At 44.2% G+C, this 21,304-nt stretch overlaps 1 protein-coding gene across 1 annotated transcript in view; it reads right to left on the bottom strand.

Annotated features, from left to right (window-relative positions):
- Nucleotides 1–6,960: 6,960 nt before the first annotated feature.
- LOC311233006 (cullin-3-like) overlaps nt 6,961–21,304 on the bottom strand; it is a 135,242-nt gene continuing 120,898 nt past the window's right edge. The window contains exons 15-16 of the mRNA XM_084319859.1: nt 16,604–16,749; nt 6,961–9,720 (exon numbers count right to left, since the gene is read on the bottom strand). Of these exons, the coding sequence (XP_084175985.1) occupies nt 9,589–9,720; nt 16,604–16,749 (278 nt within the window). The 3' untranslated portion in view covers nt 6,961–9,588. The remainder of the gene's footprint in view (nt 9,721–16,603; nt 16,750–21,304) is intronic.

Raw genomic sequence — 21,304 nt, 5'->3', positions numbered from 1 at the left:
AGACTGTCAGAGAGAATGGCACAGCGCCATCGGATGGAAGGGATACAGTTCTCTAACAGAGACAAGCAAGTTCCCCCACCCAGACCTTGCAACCAGCCTTTCTCAGTTTATTATGGCTCCGTCAAGCCTAAACAAGACAGCCGTCAGCCTGCTGAGACATCTCGATCAGAAGCCAAGAAGCAGAAGTTCAAGAGGATGTGTCTCTTCTGTAGGAGTGCCGAGCACTACTTATCGCAGTGTCCAGACATTGTCCAATGCTCACCGGGAAAGGTTGAGAAGTGGATAGCAAATGGCAAACGTTGTCGTAATTGCGGTCGTACCAGCCACGAACAAGATGCCTGCACCTTGAGGAAAGCATGCAGTGAGTGCCAGGAGGTCCACCTCAGAGTTCTCCATGCCATCGCCAAGCCGGGTCCCCGCGCCTACCTCATCACACCAAAGGGTGCTGCCTCGCTCTCCAACTCCAAACGAGGAAAGGTGTACCTTAAGGTGGTGCCAATCGTTAAAATCAATGGAGGATGTGTTCCCAAGCTGGGTGAAGAAGAGGTGAATAGGTCGGAGTCATGGTTCACCCATCACGGGGCGGCGGCCAACTACTCTTTACCTCAACCTAACCTGCATGACACCGAAGTCGTCCTGCTGAAGACCAGCCAGGCGGATTGCTTCCCAGAGGAACTTAAGTGCCTCCGAGCTGGTGGACGCTCTAGTCACCTGGACACCTCCTGTTCCACTGACATCCACCCCATAGTCCTCGATCCTGGCCATGCAGTGACAAAACTCCTCATCAAGGATGTGGATGCACGCCTACTCCACCCAGGGCCCGATAGCGCCTACGCAGAGATCAGGCGCCAGTATTGGGTCCTGTGGGGAAGACGGGCCATCAAGCATCACCAGAGGACCTGCCCAGGATGTAGGAAGTGGAGGTGGAAGCCGGTGGTTCCAGCAATGGCAGAAATACCTCCTGCCCGTTTGGGGCCCCTTAAGCCGCCATCACTCTGTCATCAGACATCGCGGATCCGGACCCTGTGACAACAAACAGGTTACTGATGGGGCGGCGGGACGCCTCCCTGCCACAAGTGTCCTACGCTCCGGACCCGACTGTCGCAGACGATGACAATCCAGAGACCTCTGTAGCCACCTAGGGAATTTGACTGTTTACATAATAGCTATGCTATTCTGGGGGCGGCTGTTCCCCATTATTTTCTATGCTGTGTATTATTACTTTCTAGTCAGGCATAAATCTGGACAGCCCAGGGGTCCTTAATTTGGTGATTAAATGCAGCGGCCATCTTGCCGTCACATACTGCTGTCTGCTATCACATGAGTGTGTTCGTGAAGAAGTAAGTCAATAGCGTCCAAATGTGATGTCTATGGTTGTATGATAGATAAATGTCATATGTAGCTTATATTATGTTGCTAAGTGACTTATATGACTATAGCTTGGGTTTGCTACTTGGTGCTATGTTTGTTTCAAGCTGCTAATTGAGCTAATGCATTGAGCAAATGCTATGCCAATGCTAATATGATATAGCATCGTTTCAGTTATGTGAATATTCTCGATGCCAGGGTGTTATGACTAGGAGGTATGTATTCTGCTAATTCCCTGTATAGTCTGTTTATCCGTTGCAGAATACCACTCGCTCACTCACTCAATATCTCACTACTTCATCCAGCCTTACAACCTGGATGGAAATCACTCACTCAATTCCTCACTGTTCATCCAGCCTTACAAACTGGAAATCACCTGTACTGAAGAAACCCTATCAACCTTTGATCCTTTGTCTGTGTCCGCTCTCTGACCGGGGTGTGCTGTTGTGGATGAAGTGGCTCCAGCAAACAACATTACAACACGTTATATCTTCAATACATACGCTTATTAATTATCATCTGCCCACTTTGGGGTATTTTTGCTTTCCAAGTTAATGCAATTAAGTTGTGGTCACTAAAACCCACAGCAACAGAAATTATATTCGAGCATTTTTCAGGAGCATTAGTGATGAAGTAATCAATACAAGTTGATGACCTAGAAGTTCTAGAACCATCTTGATTAATATGTATTCTGGTTGGGAGGTTCATGATCTGTGACAGGTTGCAAACAGAAGCTGCATTGATCAGCCTTCTTTTCAAAAAAAAATTACTATCAAAACAATTAATATTCATATCTGCAGCCAAAAGTAGTTCCTGGTCGGAATCCGTGGCGTTATGTATCATATTGCAAATCTTATCCAAATATTTAATATTAGTACCTGGTGGTCTCTAGCAACAGCATATCAGGTTTTAAATGAGGCAAGTGAACCTGGAGCCAAATAGCTTCCACCCCCTCCATATACAGGTATATCCTATAGTTTTAGCTGGTATATGGTCTTGAATATAGCATGCAGTTCCTCCTTCATTTCTGTCTAATCTGAATAAATTGTATCCTTGAATATGCACTTCTGAGTCATATAATTGCCATTATAGGAATATTGTTTTCATGAAGAATAGCAGTCAGCTCAGACCTTATTTCTTAGACTCCTCCATCTAAAAGAGTCAGGTCACCTTTGAGTCTCTATACAGTTGTCCATTTATGTAGTTTATCAACAGACAAAGCCACTCTGTGATTCAGAGCCCTGTTTTCCCTCATGATAGGAAGCAGTTGTTTTCTCCTGTCATTGATCTCATTCTCCACAAGAAATTGGTAATTTAACCACAGACCCCTTCAACTCCTTACCACGGCTTTTCACCAATTCCTTATGCTTATAGTGCTCAAACCGAGCTATAATTGAAAGTGAATACCAGGAAAGCAGCAGGATCGGACGGCATAACAGGATGTGTCCTAAAAGTCTGTGCCGACCAACTGGCATAATTGAACCTGTCCCTAGAACAGTCCGTCATCCTCACCCGTTTGAAAAAGTCCACTATTGTCCCTGTACCCAAAAAACCCACAAGTTTGCCTCAATGACTATCGCCCTGTAGCTCTCACTTCCATAGCCATGAAGTGCTTTGAGAAGCTAGTAAAGGGCTACATAATGTTCCTCCCTCCCCAACACCTTGGACCCCCTGCAATTTGCATACCGCCCCAACAGGTCCACAGAGGATGCCATAGCCCATGTGCTGCACACAGCAGCATCACACCTGGACAAGATACAGGGGAACTATGTGAGAATGCTATTCATTAACTACAGCTCAGCATTCAACACCATAGTCCCCTCCAAGCTCGTCATCAAGCTCTCAGAGACCTGGGCTTGAAGTACCTCTGCCAGTCTGCCTGTTACTGTTCCGCAACAGTAAGTTACTTCCGGGGTAGGCCTGATTGGCCCCGACAGGCACGTGACAGGCGCGGCCACGCCCCGTGGCAGCCTCAGGACGCGCAACGAGGCTGCTGAGAGCTGTCGCTCGGAAATGCGGAAATAGGCTGTCTATTGCCATTCTCTAAGACAAACTCTAACCTTAACCAGCTCCTTAACAGCGCCTAAACTTAACCCTTTAACCTTAAGCAACTCCGAAACTATGCCTAACCTTAACCATGCCTAACCTTAACCATAAGGCATAACCAACTCCGAAAGAATATTGCCATTCTCTAAGACAAACTCTAACCTTAACCAGCTCCTTAACAGCGCCTAAACTTAACCTTTCTAACCATAACCAACTCCGAAACAATGCCTAACCTTAACCAACTCCGAAACAATGCTTAAAGTTAACATGCCTAAACTTAACGGCGAACGAATGCACGTTAAAAAAAAAATAAAATTTGGCGTTGCCAATTGAGCTATTTCTGGATAGTGAAAAAGGGCGTATTACTACTACATAATGCTGCCGCGGAGCGTGCCGCGCGGCAGAGAAAGTTGCGCGTCCTGAGGTGGCCGCGTGGCACGGGGCGTGGCCGCGCCTGTCACGTGCCTGTCTGGGCCAATCAGGCCTACCCCGGAAGTAGCTACAGTTGCGGAACAGTAAAAAGCTGCCAGCCTTGGACTTCCTGACAGGAAGACCCCAAGTGGTGAGAGCAGGTAATTGCACCTCCTCATCCATCACTCTGTCTTAACACAGGTAGTCAAGTCAAGTCAAGAGTTTTATTTGTCACGGCATACAAGCATACAGTGAAATGCGGGGGGTCATGCCCGCAGCGATGTGCAACACAAGTAATAAGACAGGAATGAGAATAGGACATTTGTGCAATAATACAATGCAATAATACAAGTAATAATAATAAGGTATATGTACATAAAGTTTACAAGAGCATGGTAGGACATGCTAAGGTCCTGCGATAGTGCAATACACAGTTAGCTACGGATGAGGTACTGGGTCTTATGTACACTACTATACAATGCTATGCTATACAATCTACAGTTATACTATGTGTCCTTATGCTAGCTTGCTATATCCTTCTGTTTACTATACAAGAACCACTCCCGTTCTTATTTTTTAAAGTGACCTTTTCATTGTGTAAGCCTGGTGTAAGGTGACCGTTGAGTGTGGGCGTGTGCAGCATGTGTGTGTGTGTTCATGCTAAAGTGACTGCTTAGTGTGTGAGCGTATACAGTGTGTGTGCTCATGTGTGCTTGTGTGTGGAGAGTTCAGTGTTCAGGACTCTGATGGCCTGGGGGAAGAAGCTGAGCCGAAGTCTCTCTGTCCTAGTTGCTGGTGTTCGCAGGCGTTTGCCTGACCGCAGCAGCTTGAACAGGCTGTTGTTGGGGTGATGAGGGTCTTTCCTTATTCTGCAGGCTCTGGATTTGCACCTTTTATTTTTGTATCAACTTTTTCTCCCATTTTCTATTTTTCTCCCATCCCAATTTCGTATCGTCCAATTCTACCCTCCCCTGTCTAGAACGCTGTTAGGCCATGCCTCCCACAGGCCGGCTGCAATGTGGACGAAGCCTTGCATGACGTGTCCCCTCCGGTACTCGAGGAGGCAGCCGTCGCATCTTTCCACCTGCACAGCGCGATCTCTCAGCGGCGAGGGTCTGCGTGGGAGGGACACGCCGCCCCCATAGCTTCCTGATTCTGCTGCGCAGGCGCACCAACCGACCTGTAAGAGTCGCTGTCCACAACGTCCGATCCCCACCCACCAGCTTCGCCTGGTTGCGTTAGTATGAACGACCAGCCAAGCTGGTAGCAATGCCGAGAGCTGGGCTCGAACCCAGCATCTCCTGCATTAGTGGCGAGTACCTTGCCCACTGCGCCACTTAGCCGCCCCTTGGATTTGCACCTCGTTAGATAAGGCCTGCAGGGGTGGTAGTGCAATACCCGTGGTACGCTCGGCTGAGCGCACCACTCTCTGTAGGGCCTTCTTGTCCTGTGCCGTGCTGTTTCCATACCAGGCAGTGATGTTTCCAGTCAAGATGCTCTCTACAGCTCCGGAGTAGAAGGACTGGAGTATCTTTCCCGATACTCTGAACTTCCTTAACTGTCTCAAGTGGTAAAGGCGCTGCTTCGCCTTCTTTACGACTGAGTCTATGTGTGTTGTCCATGTCAGGTCCTCTGAGATGTGGACCCCCAGGTACTTGAATCTGCTCACCCTGTCCACGATAGCCCCGTTTATCCTCAGTGGTGTGTGTAACCCCTGCTGTGTTCTCCTAAAATCCACGATCAGCTCCTTGGTTTTACCAATGTTCAGGAGCAGGCTGTTGTCCTGGCACCAGCATTCCAGTACCTCAACCTCCTCCCGGTAGGCCTTCTCGTCATTGTCAGAGATCAGCCCCACCACCACTGTGTTGTCCGCAAACTTCACTATGGAGTTGGAGCTGAACTTGGCCACACAATCATGTGTGTATAGTGAATACAGCAGGGGGCTCAGAACACAGCCCTGGGGGGACCCGATACTCAGGGTGATGGTGTTGGAGGTCTGACCCCCCACCCTGACCGCCTGGGGCCTTTCACTCAGAAAGTCCAGTATCCAGGCGCTCAGACCCAGCTCGATCAGCTTGTCCACCAGTCTGGTGGGGACTATGGTGTTGAACGATGAGCTATAGTCAATGAACAACAGTCTCACATAGCCCCCCTTCTGGCAGTCTAGGTGAGAGAGGGTGCTGTCCTGTGCAGTACTTGGGAGACCGCATCGTCAGTGGACCTATTTGGCCTGTATGCAAATTGCATAGGGTCCATATCACTCCATACCTCACAGGGTGTTCTGAGCCCCCTCCTCTACTCGCATGACTGTGTGGCAAAGCACAACAGCAACACAATCGTCAAGTTTGCTGACGACACAGCTGTGGTGGGCCTTAAGGCTGAGACGATATGCCATTTGGAAGAATCGATAAATCGGGACCAAATGATTGATATTTGTATTAGTATAATTTTTATTTTTTATTTTACATTTTTATTATAATTATTATTTAAACAACAAATGTATGTTTATTTTGCAGCAATTCTTTGTCCTTGCCGCCATCTTTAGTGTTACAGATTTCCCCATTCAAAATGACCACAGTGATCCTTCTCATTTTATAGTCGGAGGTCTCTGGATGTGATGGAGGAGTGCACTGCATATTTAATGCACGGTGCAGAGTTGCAATTCAACTGAATTTACATGAAATGGGGATGTTTTAACTAAAACATACATGCCACAAGACCTAGTATTTTAGTATAGTATGAGGTATTTAATAAAATAAAATAATTTAAACACTATGCAACACTAACCCATTCATCTACATTCACTGCACACACATTTTAAACTCACCTTTATAATTATATTTATTATCTATTTATTACTAAAAATATTTGCACTACATCCCTACTTTTGCACTACATCCGTATTTTAAAACGTTTGCATTTTGTACTTTTAGTTTGTATTGTATTTTGTATAGTGTTTGGTCTTTATTCTTTTAACTTTTTTACAGTATGAGGCACAATCTCAGGGGGCTCAAGGCTCATACAGAACCAAGCATTTCACTGTAATGTACTAGTACAAAAACTTTAAAGTTGAAAACTCAGAACTAGAAGATTTGACCACGCGCATAATTAACCTCTCTGGTTCCACCAGAGGTCTAAGGTTCCTCTCAGGCCTAGAGTTCCTCTCAGAGGCACATTGAGTTTCTGACTGTGGCTATTTACAATTAAGCCTTTAGTTGTGGTCACAGAGGTGAATATTTCATAGGCAATTTACCATGTCCTTCTCTCTGCTCATAAATAAAGTCTAAGTTAAGTTAAAGAAAACACCCAGCCGTCTGGCTTTTTTTCTACATTTAATAGGATGAAAACAAGGCCCTTAGTAGTGAGTACAATAACAATTATTTTACAATTTGTACACATTAAAACATGGTGCTAGATCGGTTCAGTTCCAAACGCAGCTTAGAATGAAAAGAAAAAAGATCTTTGTTGAGACCCGCAATGGAAAGAACCTTTCATTCAAAGAGGAGGAATATTTTCTGGGCTGACGTTGAGCCAAGAATACAGAAGGCTGTAGGGTGAAGTAATAATAATGTTGTTCTAGAATATGAAGAAGATGAAGACGTTCAGCAACAGGAGACAGTGTGATGTGAAGAAGATGAAGACGTTCAGCACCAGGAGACAGACAGTGTGACGAAGAACTCACCCCGGTCTCATCATTCTAGGTGTTGTTGATAATGTATCATCAGCTGGTATGGCAACCAATATCAAAGTTTAAATGGACAAATTATTGAAGACATAAAAGGATAGCATTTATGATTCTTCTTCAGTCCTGATTGGGAAACGCTGCTCTTTGAACCCCCCACCCAGGAGGGAAAGAAAAGTTGAGATGAGAGACCATAAACCTTTTATAAAGCATCATCTGACTTGTTCCACCAATCCATTTCCCATCAGATAAAAGCATGTTGTCAAGCTCCTTTGATGACCTCACGGTTTCAACACATTCTCCATTTGAAGAGGCCAAACATTTTCAGAACTCACTCGCAGGTTATTTCTTTCCTTGCAGACACATTACACCAGAGACAGAGTGTTAGGTGTATCTAAAGGTGCCATCAGACTCTCAGGGACAATGTGATTGTGTGGTAGAATTTGTCCAAACGGTAGTCATGAGTTGTATTTTGTTCAATTAAAGGCCTGGAAATAGTCTATTTTCTCCCAAGTTTTCCTGATGTATCCAAGGACGATTTCAAACCGTGTCTCAAACATCTTCATCCTCCTCTTTGATTTGAAGCCCCCCGTCCAGTGACATCACCACATCTTTCACATTTCTAAATGCATCTCAAAATTATGAATTTCAAAGAGATATTGAGCATTTTAACAAGTCAAATGTCATGTACACAGGGCAGCTAAATTCTGTTGTCACTCTTCATTAGGGTGCTTAACTGGTGCATTGTTGTCACTATTCATTAGAGTGCTGGTCCATTCTGTTTGCACAATTTAAGCACTCTAATGAAGTGACATCTCGAAGAGAACCACACAGACTCAACCATTAGATTTCACGCTTATTCCATGTAAAGGCTTAGATAAACTCACAGCGCGCACACATAGACAAGCGGCTACGCAGCAAGAGGCATTGTTCACGTACTTGCCTGAGTACTTTGTATGTAGCTGGTGGATTAGAAAGTAAATGCACTAGGGGGCAGATCAGGGCCAAATCATCCATTAAATGTGTTATTTTATTTTGGTGTTCCGTGGCACCACAGTGGTTGTACAGGATGTCAGACACTTTTAGCTTTTTCGGAATATGTTCTCGTCTCCATTTGACCACCCGTTTGCTTAACAACATGTCTTATTGTTAACTTCTCTTTCCTATAGAACAAAATAGAGCAATAGAACAAAACATAACTAAGCAGTGATGCACTCAACCAGTTCTCTCCAAAGGCCACATCAGAATCTGTAACAAAGCTAACCTTAGCTCCAAACTACTCTGTAACAAAGCTAGCGTTAGCTCCAAACCACTTTGTAACAAAGCTAATGTTAGCTCCCAACCTTGCTGTAACAAAGCTAACGTTAGCTCCCAGCTATTACAAAGCTAACGTTAGCTACAAACCATTCTGTAACAAAGCTAACGTTGGCTCCCAACCCTTCTGTAACAAAGCTAACATTAGCTCCCAGCTATAACAAAGCTAACATCATCTCCTAACCATTTTGTAACATAGCTAACTTTAGCTCCAAACCTTTCTGTAACAACGCTAACTTTAGCTCCAAACCTTTCTGTAACAACGCTAACTTTAGCTCCTAACCTTTCTCTAAGAAACCTAACTTAACTCTCAACCTTTCATTAACAAAACTAACGTTAGCTCCCAACCTTTCTGTAACAAAGCTAATGTTAGTTCCCAGCTATTACAAAGCTAATGCTAGCTCCCAACCATGACAAAGCTAACGTTAGCTCCCGACCACTCTGTGACAAAGCTAACGTTAGCTCCCAACCACTCTGTAACAAAGCTAAGGTTAGCTCCCGACCACTCTGTGACAAAGCTAACGTTAGCTCCCAACCACTCTGTAACAAAGCTAACATTAGCTCCCGACCACTCTGTAACAAAGCTAACGTTAGCTCCCGACCACTCTCACAATCTTCTTAGAAGAAAATGTCCCCCATCTTTTGAATGCAATTTTTTTTTTTTAATACATCTTATGGAAGAAAAGTTAAGCCTCCCAGTGTTCATTCTGCCGTCCTCCGCTTCTCTTGACTCCATGCCGCTAGGCTTTCATTTAAACTGGTTGGTTTTATGCTACATAAGTGTACACTTTGCGGTCCTCTGCCGTCCGTGCCAAATATTCCCTCTCAATGAGTCCTTCAATGCGTTTCTTGATGACTACGGGACTGGGGAGGAATCGTGATCGTAACTGCGTGGTGACCTGGTGGGACAAAGAACACAGATACAGAATGAGTCGAGTTATCTTCTATACAAATATATCAATATGTGACCAGGCACAGACTTTAGGTCTTGTTGAGAAATCTTCAATTAAATATTTTTTACATGATATGAAAGTACAGGTTAATTTCTTCAACATAAGCCATCACTTGTACAAATCGGGTGGATACTTTTAAATCTATGTCTTAATAACCAAGATGATTAATCCCTTGGAAAAGAGATCATTGTGTTTCAATGGGACTGACCTGGTTAAATAAAGGCTAAAAAAAAATTATAATAATAAATTATACCGCTCGTTTAGAGCGACGGAGCTTCAAAGGCTTGGAGGCGTTTCTCTTAACTATGCATGAAGGACTACTTTACCCACATTGCAACACACCTAACCCCTCCCTCACCAGCTGAGCTGCAGGAGCTTTGTTATTATGATGTAATGATGTGAGACAGTTTAGTCTTACTAAATCCCGACACAGGGTTTCCATTAACTCATTCAACCCCAGTGTCAATGGGCCACGATTTAAAAGATAGGCATTTTCACGATGTTTGCAGAGCTATATCTATATTCTATATTATAGCTATGGACACAATACTATGGCTCATTTGACAGTCACTATCTCTCGTCCAACATGTAAAAAAATAGTAAATTTTTTCATGTATACGTTCACATGTGAATATTGTATAGTTTCAGAGTGATCCGGGCTAATTCCTGGAAGCTGAGTTATGGAGCGCTATGTGCATTTTGCGAAAGTCGTTCGCGTTGCTCGCCTGGACACAATACTATTTCTAAATCAAAGGTATTATGTTTCATCATGAAGGCATCAAAGGGGGGGGGGGGGGGGGGTCGTTTTGTGATGCTCTGATCATCAGCAACGGCATACGTTTTGAATACTACATACGTTGATCGTTGCGATCGATGTGAAATCATTGTAGGATCAAAGTAGGATTGATGCCATATACTGTAGTCCTTACCTTTGCTAGGAGGTATTGCAAAAAGAATATTCCAATTGTCTGACAGCGATTTCCAGTATTGATGTCCATCGGGTCCCTGACATGAAATGGGACAAACTATGCATGAAGTGTGCTGGACGCGTTCCAAGTGGCTCGAATGAAGCCTTACACTTGCCCGGGTACCATTTCTCCACCCGGACCATATAAAATGTAACACAGTTTGAAATAAGGTTTCAAAGGGTAGGCGATACTGCCACCTAGCAGGATTCAGCCAGCATTACAATCTCGGGGTCTCAGAATGAGTCTCAATGATACACAGAGGTCCGTGAGACTGTATAGAATAAATTAAAAAGGATCTAAAAACAAGTTAACTCGTTATTGGCGCTCAAGGGTTGGCGGCCAATAACGCGTAAACTCGTGATTGGCGCCGATTGATTTAAAGGGGACCTGCATTGCTATTCCTAGCACTATTTGGGCAACTTTACACAATTCCTATGGAAGACATCTGTAAGGTTTATTTAAAAAAAAAAAAATCATTGTTTTATATTTCTAATGGAGTACTCAAAAGCATCATTTTCCAGCCTCAAGATTTCAGCCTGTTATTGGCTGGGCTCCGCCCATAAGCACTTTCAGTGACAGTCATCCACACAGTCTGCGAGAGAGAGAGAGAGAAAGAGAGAGCACTATGTAAACACAGCTGCGTGCGAGATATGCAGGTCCCCTTCTTTCTTTCTCTCTCTCTCTCCCTCTCCCTCTCCCGTTTGAGGAAGTCTTCCACTGTGCCGCTCGCTACAGCTATAGACGGGGCGTTAGTTATGCTCCCGAATCAAGAGAGAGAGATAGAGAGGGGGAGAGAGGGGAGCTCCAGTAGCTCACCACGTACCGCGAGTGCTATTTCAGCGCCGTGGACAAGCGTGCTCGTCACGGATCTGGGGCTGAGCGCGTTCGAATCCCGGACGGCAGCCGTGCCTTTCCCAGAGTGTCTTCCCCCCCATCTGAACCCTTTCAGCCTGCTTCTGTCGGTCGAACTTGACCAAGTATGAATGCGATGAAAAAGCGATAAACGCTAAAAGAACCAGCTGACTGGTAAAAGTTTTAAAAAAGAGAGGGGGAGAGAGAGACAGACCGAGAGACGACAGCGCGACGCGCGTGTGTGTATGTGTGCTCTGTCGCAAGGGTCTATCTGTTACTCCCTCGCTCTCTCGCTCGCTCTCTGTCAAACCCCGTTTGGGTCACCATGCGAGTCAAATCAGAACGACCGGATTAAATGGAGCAGGAAATAAATGACCTGAATGACGGCAATCCGCCAATATGGTATTTAGAGACACAGATACATTGATACTAACTCCTATTACTATAATACAATGCTAGACACTGAAAAAAGACATTTATAATGCATGTCACCTTTAAAGGAAGGAGGAACAGAGGCTTTTGTATAATTTATTTTTGATTTAACTCTGTAAAAACTGTAAAAACATACAACAAAGAGCTGACAATGAAAAAAGGTGATTATTCTGTTAGAGGAAGAAGTGATCACAGCGGAACATAAAATCAAAAACACTAGACTGAATAATGGTGAGGTTTTTGACGTACTCAGAACAAACAGAAGGGAGTGGGGAATGTGTGTGGGTGTATGTGTGTATGTGTGCGCGTGTTCGTGTGTATGTGTGCGTGTTCGTGTGTTAGGGCTAAAAAAATTGGCCAAAAATGACATTAGAATATTCCTTCGAACCATTCAAATATCTATTGTTGCACATTATGTTCACAAGAGGGCAAACCAATACAACGGGAGACATAACTAGTAGGCTATAGGTAATTTACTTAAACAAAATAAATATCAACATACCTACACCAGCATACAAATAGTATAATGTATTATCTCAATCTCTCAGAAGGGTCCGTCTCTTGGAGCAAGATCAAATGAATGAAAGTTCAAGGTATATAGAATGGACATTTACATTTACATTTAGCTGACGCTTTTATCCAAAGCGACTTACAAGTTCTGTACGACAAGCCATCAGGAAGGGCACAACTCTATCAGCTGAGTAACAATGTTCGTCAAAGTGTTGAGTGCTACAGTGTAGGTTAGTTTATTAGGACAAGTGCATGACAGTATGGTTAGTTAGGGTTAGATAATTTTTTATTTTTTTATTTTTTTAATTCAGCAGTGCACCTCCGAAAAAGGCATGATAAACATCAAACAATATATTTTCCTGTGAAATAGTAATCAAACCATTGGGGATCCGTATGATGCTTCTGTCAATTAATGATTCAATATCTGTTCAGTAAGCCTACAGTAGCCTATATACTTGTTTCATGTTTTGTTTAAATAAAATGAAGGCACACAATTCCTAGAAATGTGACTAAACAAAGTCGTTTTGCCCTGAGGGATGATTTACAATAAAGTGCTATAAAAAACGCAAAAGTTAGGGTGCTTAAAATGATTGACACTATAAACTCAAAACGCTAGCACACAAAAAGATACATGTAACTTATCTGACTTAAAGCTAACTGGTTCAGCATAAATCCGAAGTGTTTCCAAACGGAGCTTTTCAGATTGCTCGGAGTGCAAATCACTCTCTGCAGAGCCGAGCTGGGATCTGAACTCTCTGCCATCATCACAAATTGGAAGCGCCATCACGTGTCATTCTAACCCTTATAGAAGCTTTGTGGTCAAGTTTCTTTATTATTTGTCATACAGAAATACAGAATACTTTGCATGAAATGTTTCTTTCTGTTTCGCTCCTGAGAGTGTGCTAGATAATAATAAGATAGTATAAATAAGTATAATAAGTAAAAAATAGAAATAGGTCCAGTCTTGAACTTTCCATAAATGTGTCTCCATAAATCCATTTAGTTAGAGCCAGCACTGAATGTATCTTGTGATTATTATAATTTTTCGACAACGACAACAACTATTAGCCGTTAGCCATTTCCTGGTTGATTCCGGACATGTCACACGAATACCAGGCTGCTCAGCCAACAGACAATTCGTTTTATTAGTGTGAACGTATACTTTTATGATCCAGTGCTTTTGTAAGGTGCACGTAAAGGTCACGTCTTTCCTGTCCGTCATGCAGCGTGTTCAGACACACGCGAGAAGTCGAGAGGGAGACCGCCGGGCTGTTTTATTTTTTATAATAAATCGTGAGCTCCTTAACACTTTGGGTGCCAATCACGTGTTAACACGTTTCTGGGCCCCAACCTATGAGTGCCAATGTATTCATTATCCATCCAGGGAGCCTGGTGTTACCATAGGGAATGGGTCTGAGGTCGCCAAAGTGCAATATCGGCCGCATCCAGCTAGACGGTGGTAATGAGCACCCTTTGAAACCTTGTATCTTGGCCTGTGCGTCGATCTAATGTCTCCGGGTCGTTTTTTTTGTGTGCAAGGGGAGCGGTTATAACGGTCAGATTGAGAAGAATCAAATGCTCCCGATGCATGATGTGTGGTGGATTATGTTGGTGACACGATGGACATCAATACTTGGAATCGCGATCAGATAATTGCAATATTCTTTTTGGGGTACATCCTAGTCAAGGTAAGGGCTATATGATATCAATCTTGCGTTGATCCAAGCATGTCGTCACCTCGATCAGAACGTGTGTTTGCAACGTTAGTCCACAACGTATGCCGTTGGTGAAAAACGACCCCCCCCTCCCCCCTTTCATGCATTCATAATGAAACATAATACCTATGATATAGATTTGAGAATAATAGCGGGTCCAGGCAAGAAACGGCAACGGTTATAGTATAATACACGCATAAGGCTATTCCTCAGCATTTCGGGAATTATCCCAGACCGATCGAAAAACACTTATATTCACCACGGTATAACGCGCGAATGTATGCATGGAAAATGTATCTCTTTTTTGCATCTTGACCGGAAGAAATTCACTGTCAAATGACCATAGTATTGTATCCATAGCTATAATATAGTTATAGCTGTACAAACAAGGTGACAGACTCCTATCTTTTAAAGCGTGGCAGTGAATAGATGGGGCCTGAAAAGGGCGTGGCACCCAATGTGTTAACAACCCGAGCTCCTTAACAACCCGACCTGGACCGTGTTACATTATATAATATATCAATATGATCTAATATATCAGGACATCTTCTATACTAATATATCAACATGACCTAATATATAAAGTCATCTACTAATATATCAACATGACCTAATATATCAAGTCATCTTCTATACTAATATATCAACATGACCTAATATATATTAATATGACCGAATATATAAAGTGATCTTCTATACTAATATATCAATATGACCCAATATACACTGCTCAAAAAAAATAAAGGGAACACATAATCATCCAAGTCAATCACACTTCTGTGATATCAACATGTCCAGTTAGGAAGCAACACTGATTGTGAATACATTTCACCTGCTCCTGTGCAAATGGAACAGACAACAGGTGGAAATGAGAGGCAATTAGCAAGACAACCCCTATAAAGGAATGGTTCTGCAGGTGGTGGCCACAGACCATTCCCTGTCCTCATCCTTTCTGGCTGATTTTTGGTTACTTTTGCAACCCACAGAAGTTGCTTAGGTAGTGCAGCTCATCCAGGATGGCACATCAATGCGCGCTGTGGCAAGAAGGTTTGCCGTGTCTCCCAGCACAGTGTCAAGAGCATGGAGGAGATACAGTACCAGGAGCCAGGCCAGTAGATCAGAAGAGGGGGCCGTAGGAGGACAACCCAGCAGCAGGACCGCTATCTGGTCCTTTGTGCAAGGAGGAACAGGAGGAGCACTGCCAGAGCCCTACAAAACAACCTCCAGCAGGCCACTAATGTGCATGTTTCTGCTCAAACAGTGAGAAGCAGACTCCATGAGGGTGGTATGAGGGCCCGACGTCCACAAGTGGGGCCTGTGCTCACAGCCCAACACTGTGCAGCCCGATTGGCATTTGCCAGAGAACACCAGGATTGGCAGATTCGCCATTGGCACCCTGTGCTCTTCACGGATGAGAGCAGGTTCACACTGAGCACATGTGACAGACATGACAGAGTCTGGAGACGCTGTGGAGAACGTTCTGCTGCCTGCAACATCCTACAGCATGACCTGTTTGGCGGTGGGTCAGTGATGGTTTGGGGAGGCATATCCTTGGAGGGCCACACAGACCTCCATGTGCTAGCCAGAGGTACCATGACTGCCATTAAGTACCGGGATGAGATCCTCAGACCCATTGTCAGACCATTATGCTGGTGCAGTGGGCCCTGGGTTCCTTCTCATGGATGACAATGCTCAGCCTCATGTGGCTGGAGTGTGTCAGCACTCGGCAGTTCCTGCATGACGAAGGCATTGATGCTATGGACTGGCCTGCCCGTTCCCCAGACCTGAATCCAATCAAGCACCTCTGGGACATCATGTCTCATTCCATCCACCGACGCCATGTTGCACCACAGACTGTCCAGGAGTTGACTGATGCCCTGATCCAGGTCTGGGAGGAGATCCCTCAGGAGAACATCAGTCGTCTCATCAGGAGCATGCCCAGACGATGTAGGGAGTGCATACAGGCACGTGGAGGCCACACACACTACTGAGCCTCATTTTGAATTGTCTTGAGGAATTTCCACAGAAGTTGGATCAGCCTGTGATCAGATTTTTCCACTTTTATTTTGAGTATGATTCTGAATCCACACCTCCATGGGTTGATTTTGATTTCCATTGATCATTCTTATGTTATTATTTTGTTCTCAATGCATTCCACTATGTAATGAATAAAGATTTTCAACTGGAATATTTCATTCATCGAGATCTAGGATGTGTTGTTTAAGTGTTCCCTTTACTCTTTTGAGCAGTTATATCAACATGACCTAATCAAGTTACCTTCTATACTAATATATCGTTGTATATGTATATATATACAGTATATAGCATTGTTCTGATAGATAGTCTACTGACCTCTGCTATTAATACATTGTGCTGCATCTTCTTCCTGGACTTCATGATGCGGACGATCGCGGCTTCAATCTCGTGCTTTCTGTCATCGTCCACTTTCTGCCGCGTCTCCTTCCTCTCGGGGTCCGACTCTCCCTGCTTGGCCGCCACTGGAAGATCAAACACAAATAATACATTCATTACAGAAACACAAACAAAACCAGTCAGCTGACGAGACATTCACACATGTTTAAACAAGCCTGCTCACACATTCTGGATCGAGTTTATCTATATTCTATTAACAAGTCTGGATCTAGTGTAAATGGTAAATGGCTGCATTTATATAGTGCTTTTATCCAAAGCGCTTTACAATTTGTTCCTCACATTTTACCCATTCACTCAAGCATTCACACACCAATGGCAGAGGCAACCATGCAAGGTGCCAACTCTTTACTCTACTCTATTAACCAGTCTGGATCTAGTGTGTCTACTGTATTAACCAGTCTGGATATAGTGTGTTTCTATTGTATTAATCAGTCGGGATCTAATTTGTCTCTACTCTATTAACCAGTCTGGATCTAGTGTGTCTACTGTATTAACGAGTCGGGATCTAGTGTGTCTCGGGATCTAGTGTGTTTCTATTCTATTAACAGGTCGGGATCTAGTGTGTCTCTACTGCAGTGTTTCCCCTAGGATTTTTTTCAGGGGGGGTGGTAGGCCCCCAAAACTACTAGTGTTTTCGCAGGGCGCACGTGTCACGGATAAGTTAGTATCTGTGAATTTCTCTACACGGAGCTGAAATTAAACGATTGCACATAAATTAGGTAAATAAATATTAACAATAATTATTTACAACACACAAATTAACTTATTTACAATTATACATACAGTAGTGACAACACACATATGAACTATTTACAATACAGGGAGGCACATACAACACTCGCCAGTGTTCTAAGAATGTTTGGTATGTGGCGACACGGTTTTTTGACCGCTGCAGAGCAGCCTATGTTTTTGATTGATTGATTCTACAATATGATTTCGCCGTCAAATGGTAAGATAAACATTTCCTAAAAGTTCATTGTGGGGATTATTGGAATCCGAAGATCTGCAAGGAAAATCTGAAAGGAAAATAAATGTCATATATAAAATCCGATCTCCCGAGTGCTGCTATCTGAGCGCGTCAACCAAGCGCATACCAGTAGAACTAGAAGGTGCATTTACGTTGAATAAGGATTGCATCTTTATAGTCAAAAAACCCTGCTGCTTGTTGATGAAATGGATGTTGTACATGTTTCGCGCTGCGAATGGAATGCGAGCGGTGTCTGAAATTTACTACGGATCCAAGACTTCCGCGTTGCCGTGTTGTTTATGAATGAATACGCTCCGCCCTCCGCTGAATGGCTGTATCCAACGCGTCACAGTGGTGTGTGTAAAAGCATATGGGAGGTTTCAATGCACCCAGAAGGACTGCATGAATGAAGTGCATTTAAAACGCGCAACTCGGCTGAAGTAAAATAAAACTGAAACGTTGTGTTGGTGTTTTTGTGAATGGAGAAAATGCCTGATCAATTGAAAAAAGGTGGTTCTGAACAATCGAAGGAAGAGGGTGGAGCTGAGCATGAAGAGAGAGAGTTGGAAAATAAAAAAGAAAAGCTCAAATGTTTAAAGGCTTCCAGAAGTGCAAGATTGGGTTTAATAACCAAAATGAAAAACGAAATAACAATTAATGCAAAATGTGTGCAATGTTGAATTGGTGAGATCCAAACTGGAAAATTAACTTCCACAATTGTGCAGTGACCTGGGTACATGCAATGACTTGCTGTGTGAATTACTGACCACAGAGGAGATGCAAAGTGATCAAGTTGACTGGTATGACCCCAAAGTGGAGTCTTTTCTGGAGTACAAGGCTACAGTTAAAAATTGGATTTCTGCTGCCTCCGTTCAGAGTGAATCAAATGTTGTAAAACCATGTGACAGAGTTTCACAGAGGTCAAGGTCAAGCACCACCGGATCATCTCTTGGCTCACTTAAGATTACTCTGGAATGTAAGGAGGCAGAGCTTATGGCAAGAGCTGACAGGTTGGCACGGCTACAAGCTATGGAAAGGGAGGAAGCCAAGCTTGAAGCTGACAGGTTGGCACGGCAACAAGCTATGGAAAGGGAGGAAGCCAAGCTTGAAGCTGACTCGTTAAACAACAGAAAATGTCTTCATTACCGCCACTCAGTATCCCAACATTTAATGGAGATCCTTTAAATTATCAGTTCTTTATCAGAGCATTTGAACATGGTATTGAGAAGAAGACAGAGGACAGTAAGGACAGGCTTTATTTTTTGGAGCAATACACTGTTAACCAACCAAGAGAGCTGGTGCGTAGTTGCCAGTACATGCAACCCGACACAGGATACACAGAGGCAAAACAATTGTTGAAGCACCATTTCAGAGAGGATTATCAGATCGCCACGGCCTACATCAACAAGGCTCTTGGTTGGTCGTTTATCAAAGCTGAAGACCCAAAAGCTTTAAAGGCCTTCTCAGTATTTCTCAGCAGCTGTCTGAACACAATGGATACGGTGGACTACATGCAAGAAATGGACCACCCAACTAATATGAAAGCTGTTCTCTCCAAGCTCCCGTATAAGTTCAAAGAGAAATGGAGAGCTATAGCTTGTGACATACAAGAAAGAGAGAAGAGACTAGCCAAGTTTAAAGACCTGGTGCTGTTCATAGATAAGCAGTCAAGGCTTCTTTCCCACCCTGTGTTTGGTAACCTCAAAGATTCTCATGCCACCACAACGGCCAAAACCATTTATAGTCCTGCGCCAACTGCATCCAGCACAACCAGCCTAAGGGCCAAATAGGGTAAGAGTGGCTTTGCCACAAGTGTAACAACGCCACAGGCAGCTACTGAAACAACAACACCACCAGCAGCAATGGGACCGAAAGACAAAAGGGTAAAGGCTGTAGCCGAAAAGGCTGTAGCAAGTGCTGCTTCCAGTGTGGACTTTGTGGACAGGGGTAAGGATGGACGGAAGGATACTGGGGCCGGGGAGCCAGAAGGCATCCTAGCAATTGTGCCTGTAAAAGTGAAAGCACAGAAGGGTAATAACATCGTAATGACGTATGCGTTCCTAGACACTGGGAGCACCGCAACATTTTGCACTGAAGCACTTTCACAGCAGCTCCAAGTAACCGGCCAAAAGGCAGAAATACTGTTGAAAACACTAAACAAAGAGGAATCCACTAAAACCTCTGTTGCATGTGACCTGGAAATATGTGGTCTGGAGAGTGATGAGTATGTGCAGATTCCAGTGCGTAAAGATAACATACCCACCCAAAAGGATGTGAATTCATGGCCGTACCTGAGGGAAGACATCAGGATCCCTCAGATTGATGCAGAAATTGGTCTGCTAATTGGATGCAACGTGCCAAAGGCTCTAGAGCCATTGAGAGTCATTAGCAGCCGAGGGAATGGCCCATACGCCGTTAAGACTATCCTGGGTTGGACGGTAAATGGACCGCTAAGGACAATGGATCTATCCCGCACTAGAAAAGTGCAAACAGAATATCTGTCACAAGAGTGGAGGAATTGCTGCAGCAGCAAGTCAAGCTCGACTTCCCGGAACACGGGAAGACCATACATTTTTGGAGTTAGTCTCCAACTCGGTCACACTGGTGGATGGACATTATACTATTGGGCTCCCACTGAGAGAAGAGCAACTTGAGCTCCCCAACAATCGTGGTGTTGCGGAACAAAGAGCTTTAAACTTAAAGAGAATGTTTCAAAGGAACAAGAAGATCTATTAAGACTACAAAGTTTTCATGGCTGATATCATGGCCAAGGGTTTTTCTACCAGGCTGACACCTGAACAAAGGCGAAGCAAAACAAGAGTTGGTATATTCCACACCACGGAGTATACCACCCAAAGAAGCCGAAACTGAGAGTGGTGCTCGATTGCGGAGCGACCTATCGAGGTACATCTCTAAACGCACAACTGCTCCAGGGACCAGACTTGACCAACAGTCTTACAGGCGTCCTTACAAGGTTTCGGCAGAAACGTGTCGCGTTTATGGCCGACATAGAAGCCATGTTTAATCAGGTCAAGGTGCCAGAGGTTGACTCAGATCTTCTCAAGTTTCTGTGGTGGCCCGATGGGAACCTGGACAGCGAGCTAGAGGAGTACAAGATGGTTGTGCATATTTTTGGTGCCACCTCCTGCCCCAGTTGCGCAAACTTTGCCTTGCGGCAGTGTGCAAAAGACAACGTGGATAAATTCAGCACTGAAGCAGTCTGTTACGTCATGAAGAATTTCTACGTGGACGACTGCCTGAAATCAGTGGAGGACGAACCAAAGGCACTGCAAGTTGCTCACAAGCTCATAGCCATTTGTGATACAGGTGGTTTCAAGCTGAATAAGTGGGTTAGTAACAGCAGAACCCTACTCCTTTCCCTACCTGAGGAGAGTCGCTCAAAGGAAGTCAGAGATCTGGATCTGGATCTAGATAACCACATCTTGCCTGTGGAAAGAGCCCTAGGCGTACAGTGGTGTACCGAAACGGATTCATTTGAATTCAAGATCAACCTACCAGACAAACCGCTTACCAGGCGAGGCATGTTGTCAGCGGTGAGCTCCATCTACGATCCGTTGGGCATGTTGGCCCCCGTCATCCTCCCTGGAAGGCAAATCCTGCAAAGACTAACTGGAAGGAAGCTCAGCTGGGAT

The sequence above is a fragment of the Notolepis coatsorum genome (genome assembly GCF_963971535.1).
Source record: "Notolepis coatsorum genome assembly, chromosome: 1".
Lineage (NCBI taxonomy): Eukaryota > Metazoa > Chordata > Actinopteri > Aulopiformes > Paralepididae > Notolepis > Notolepis coatsorum.
This window is presented reverse-complemented; position numbering and strand designations above follow the sequence as displayed.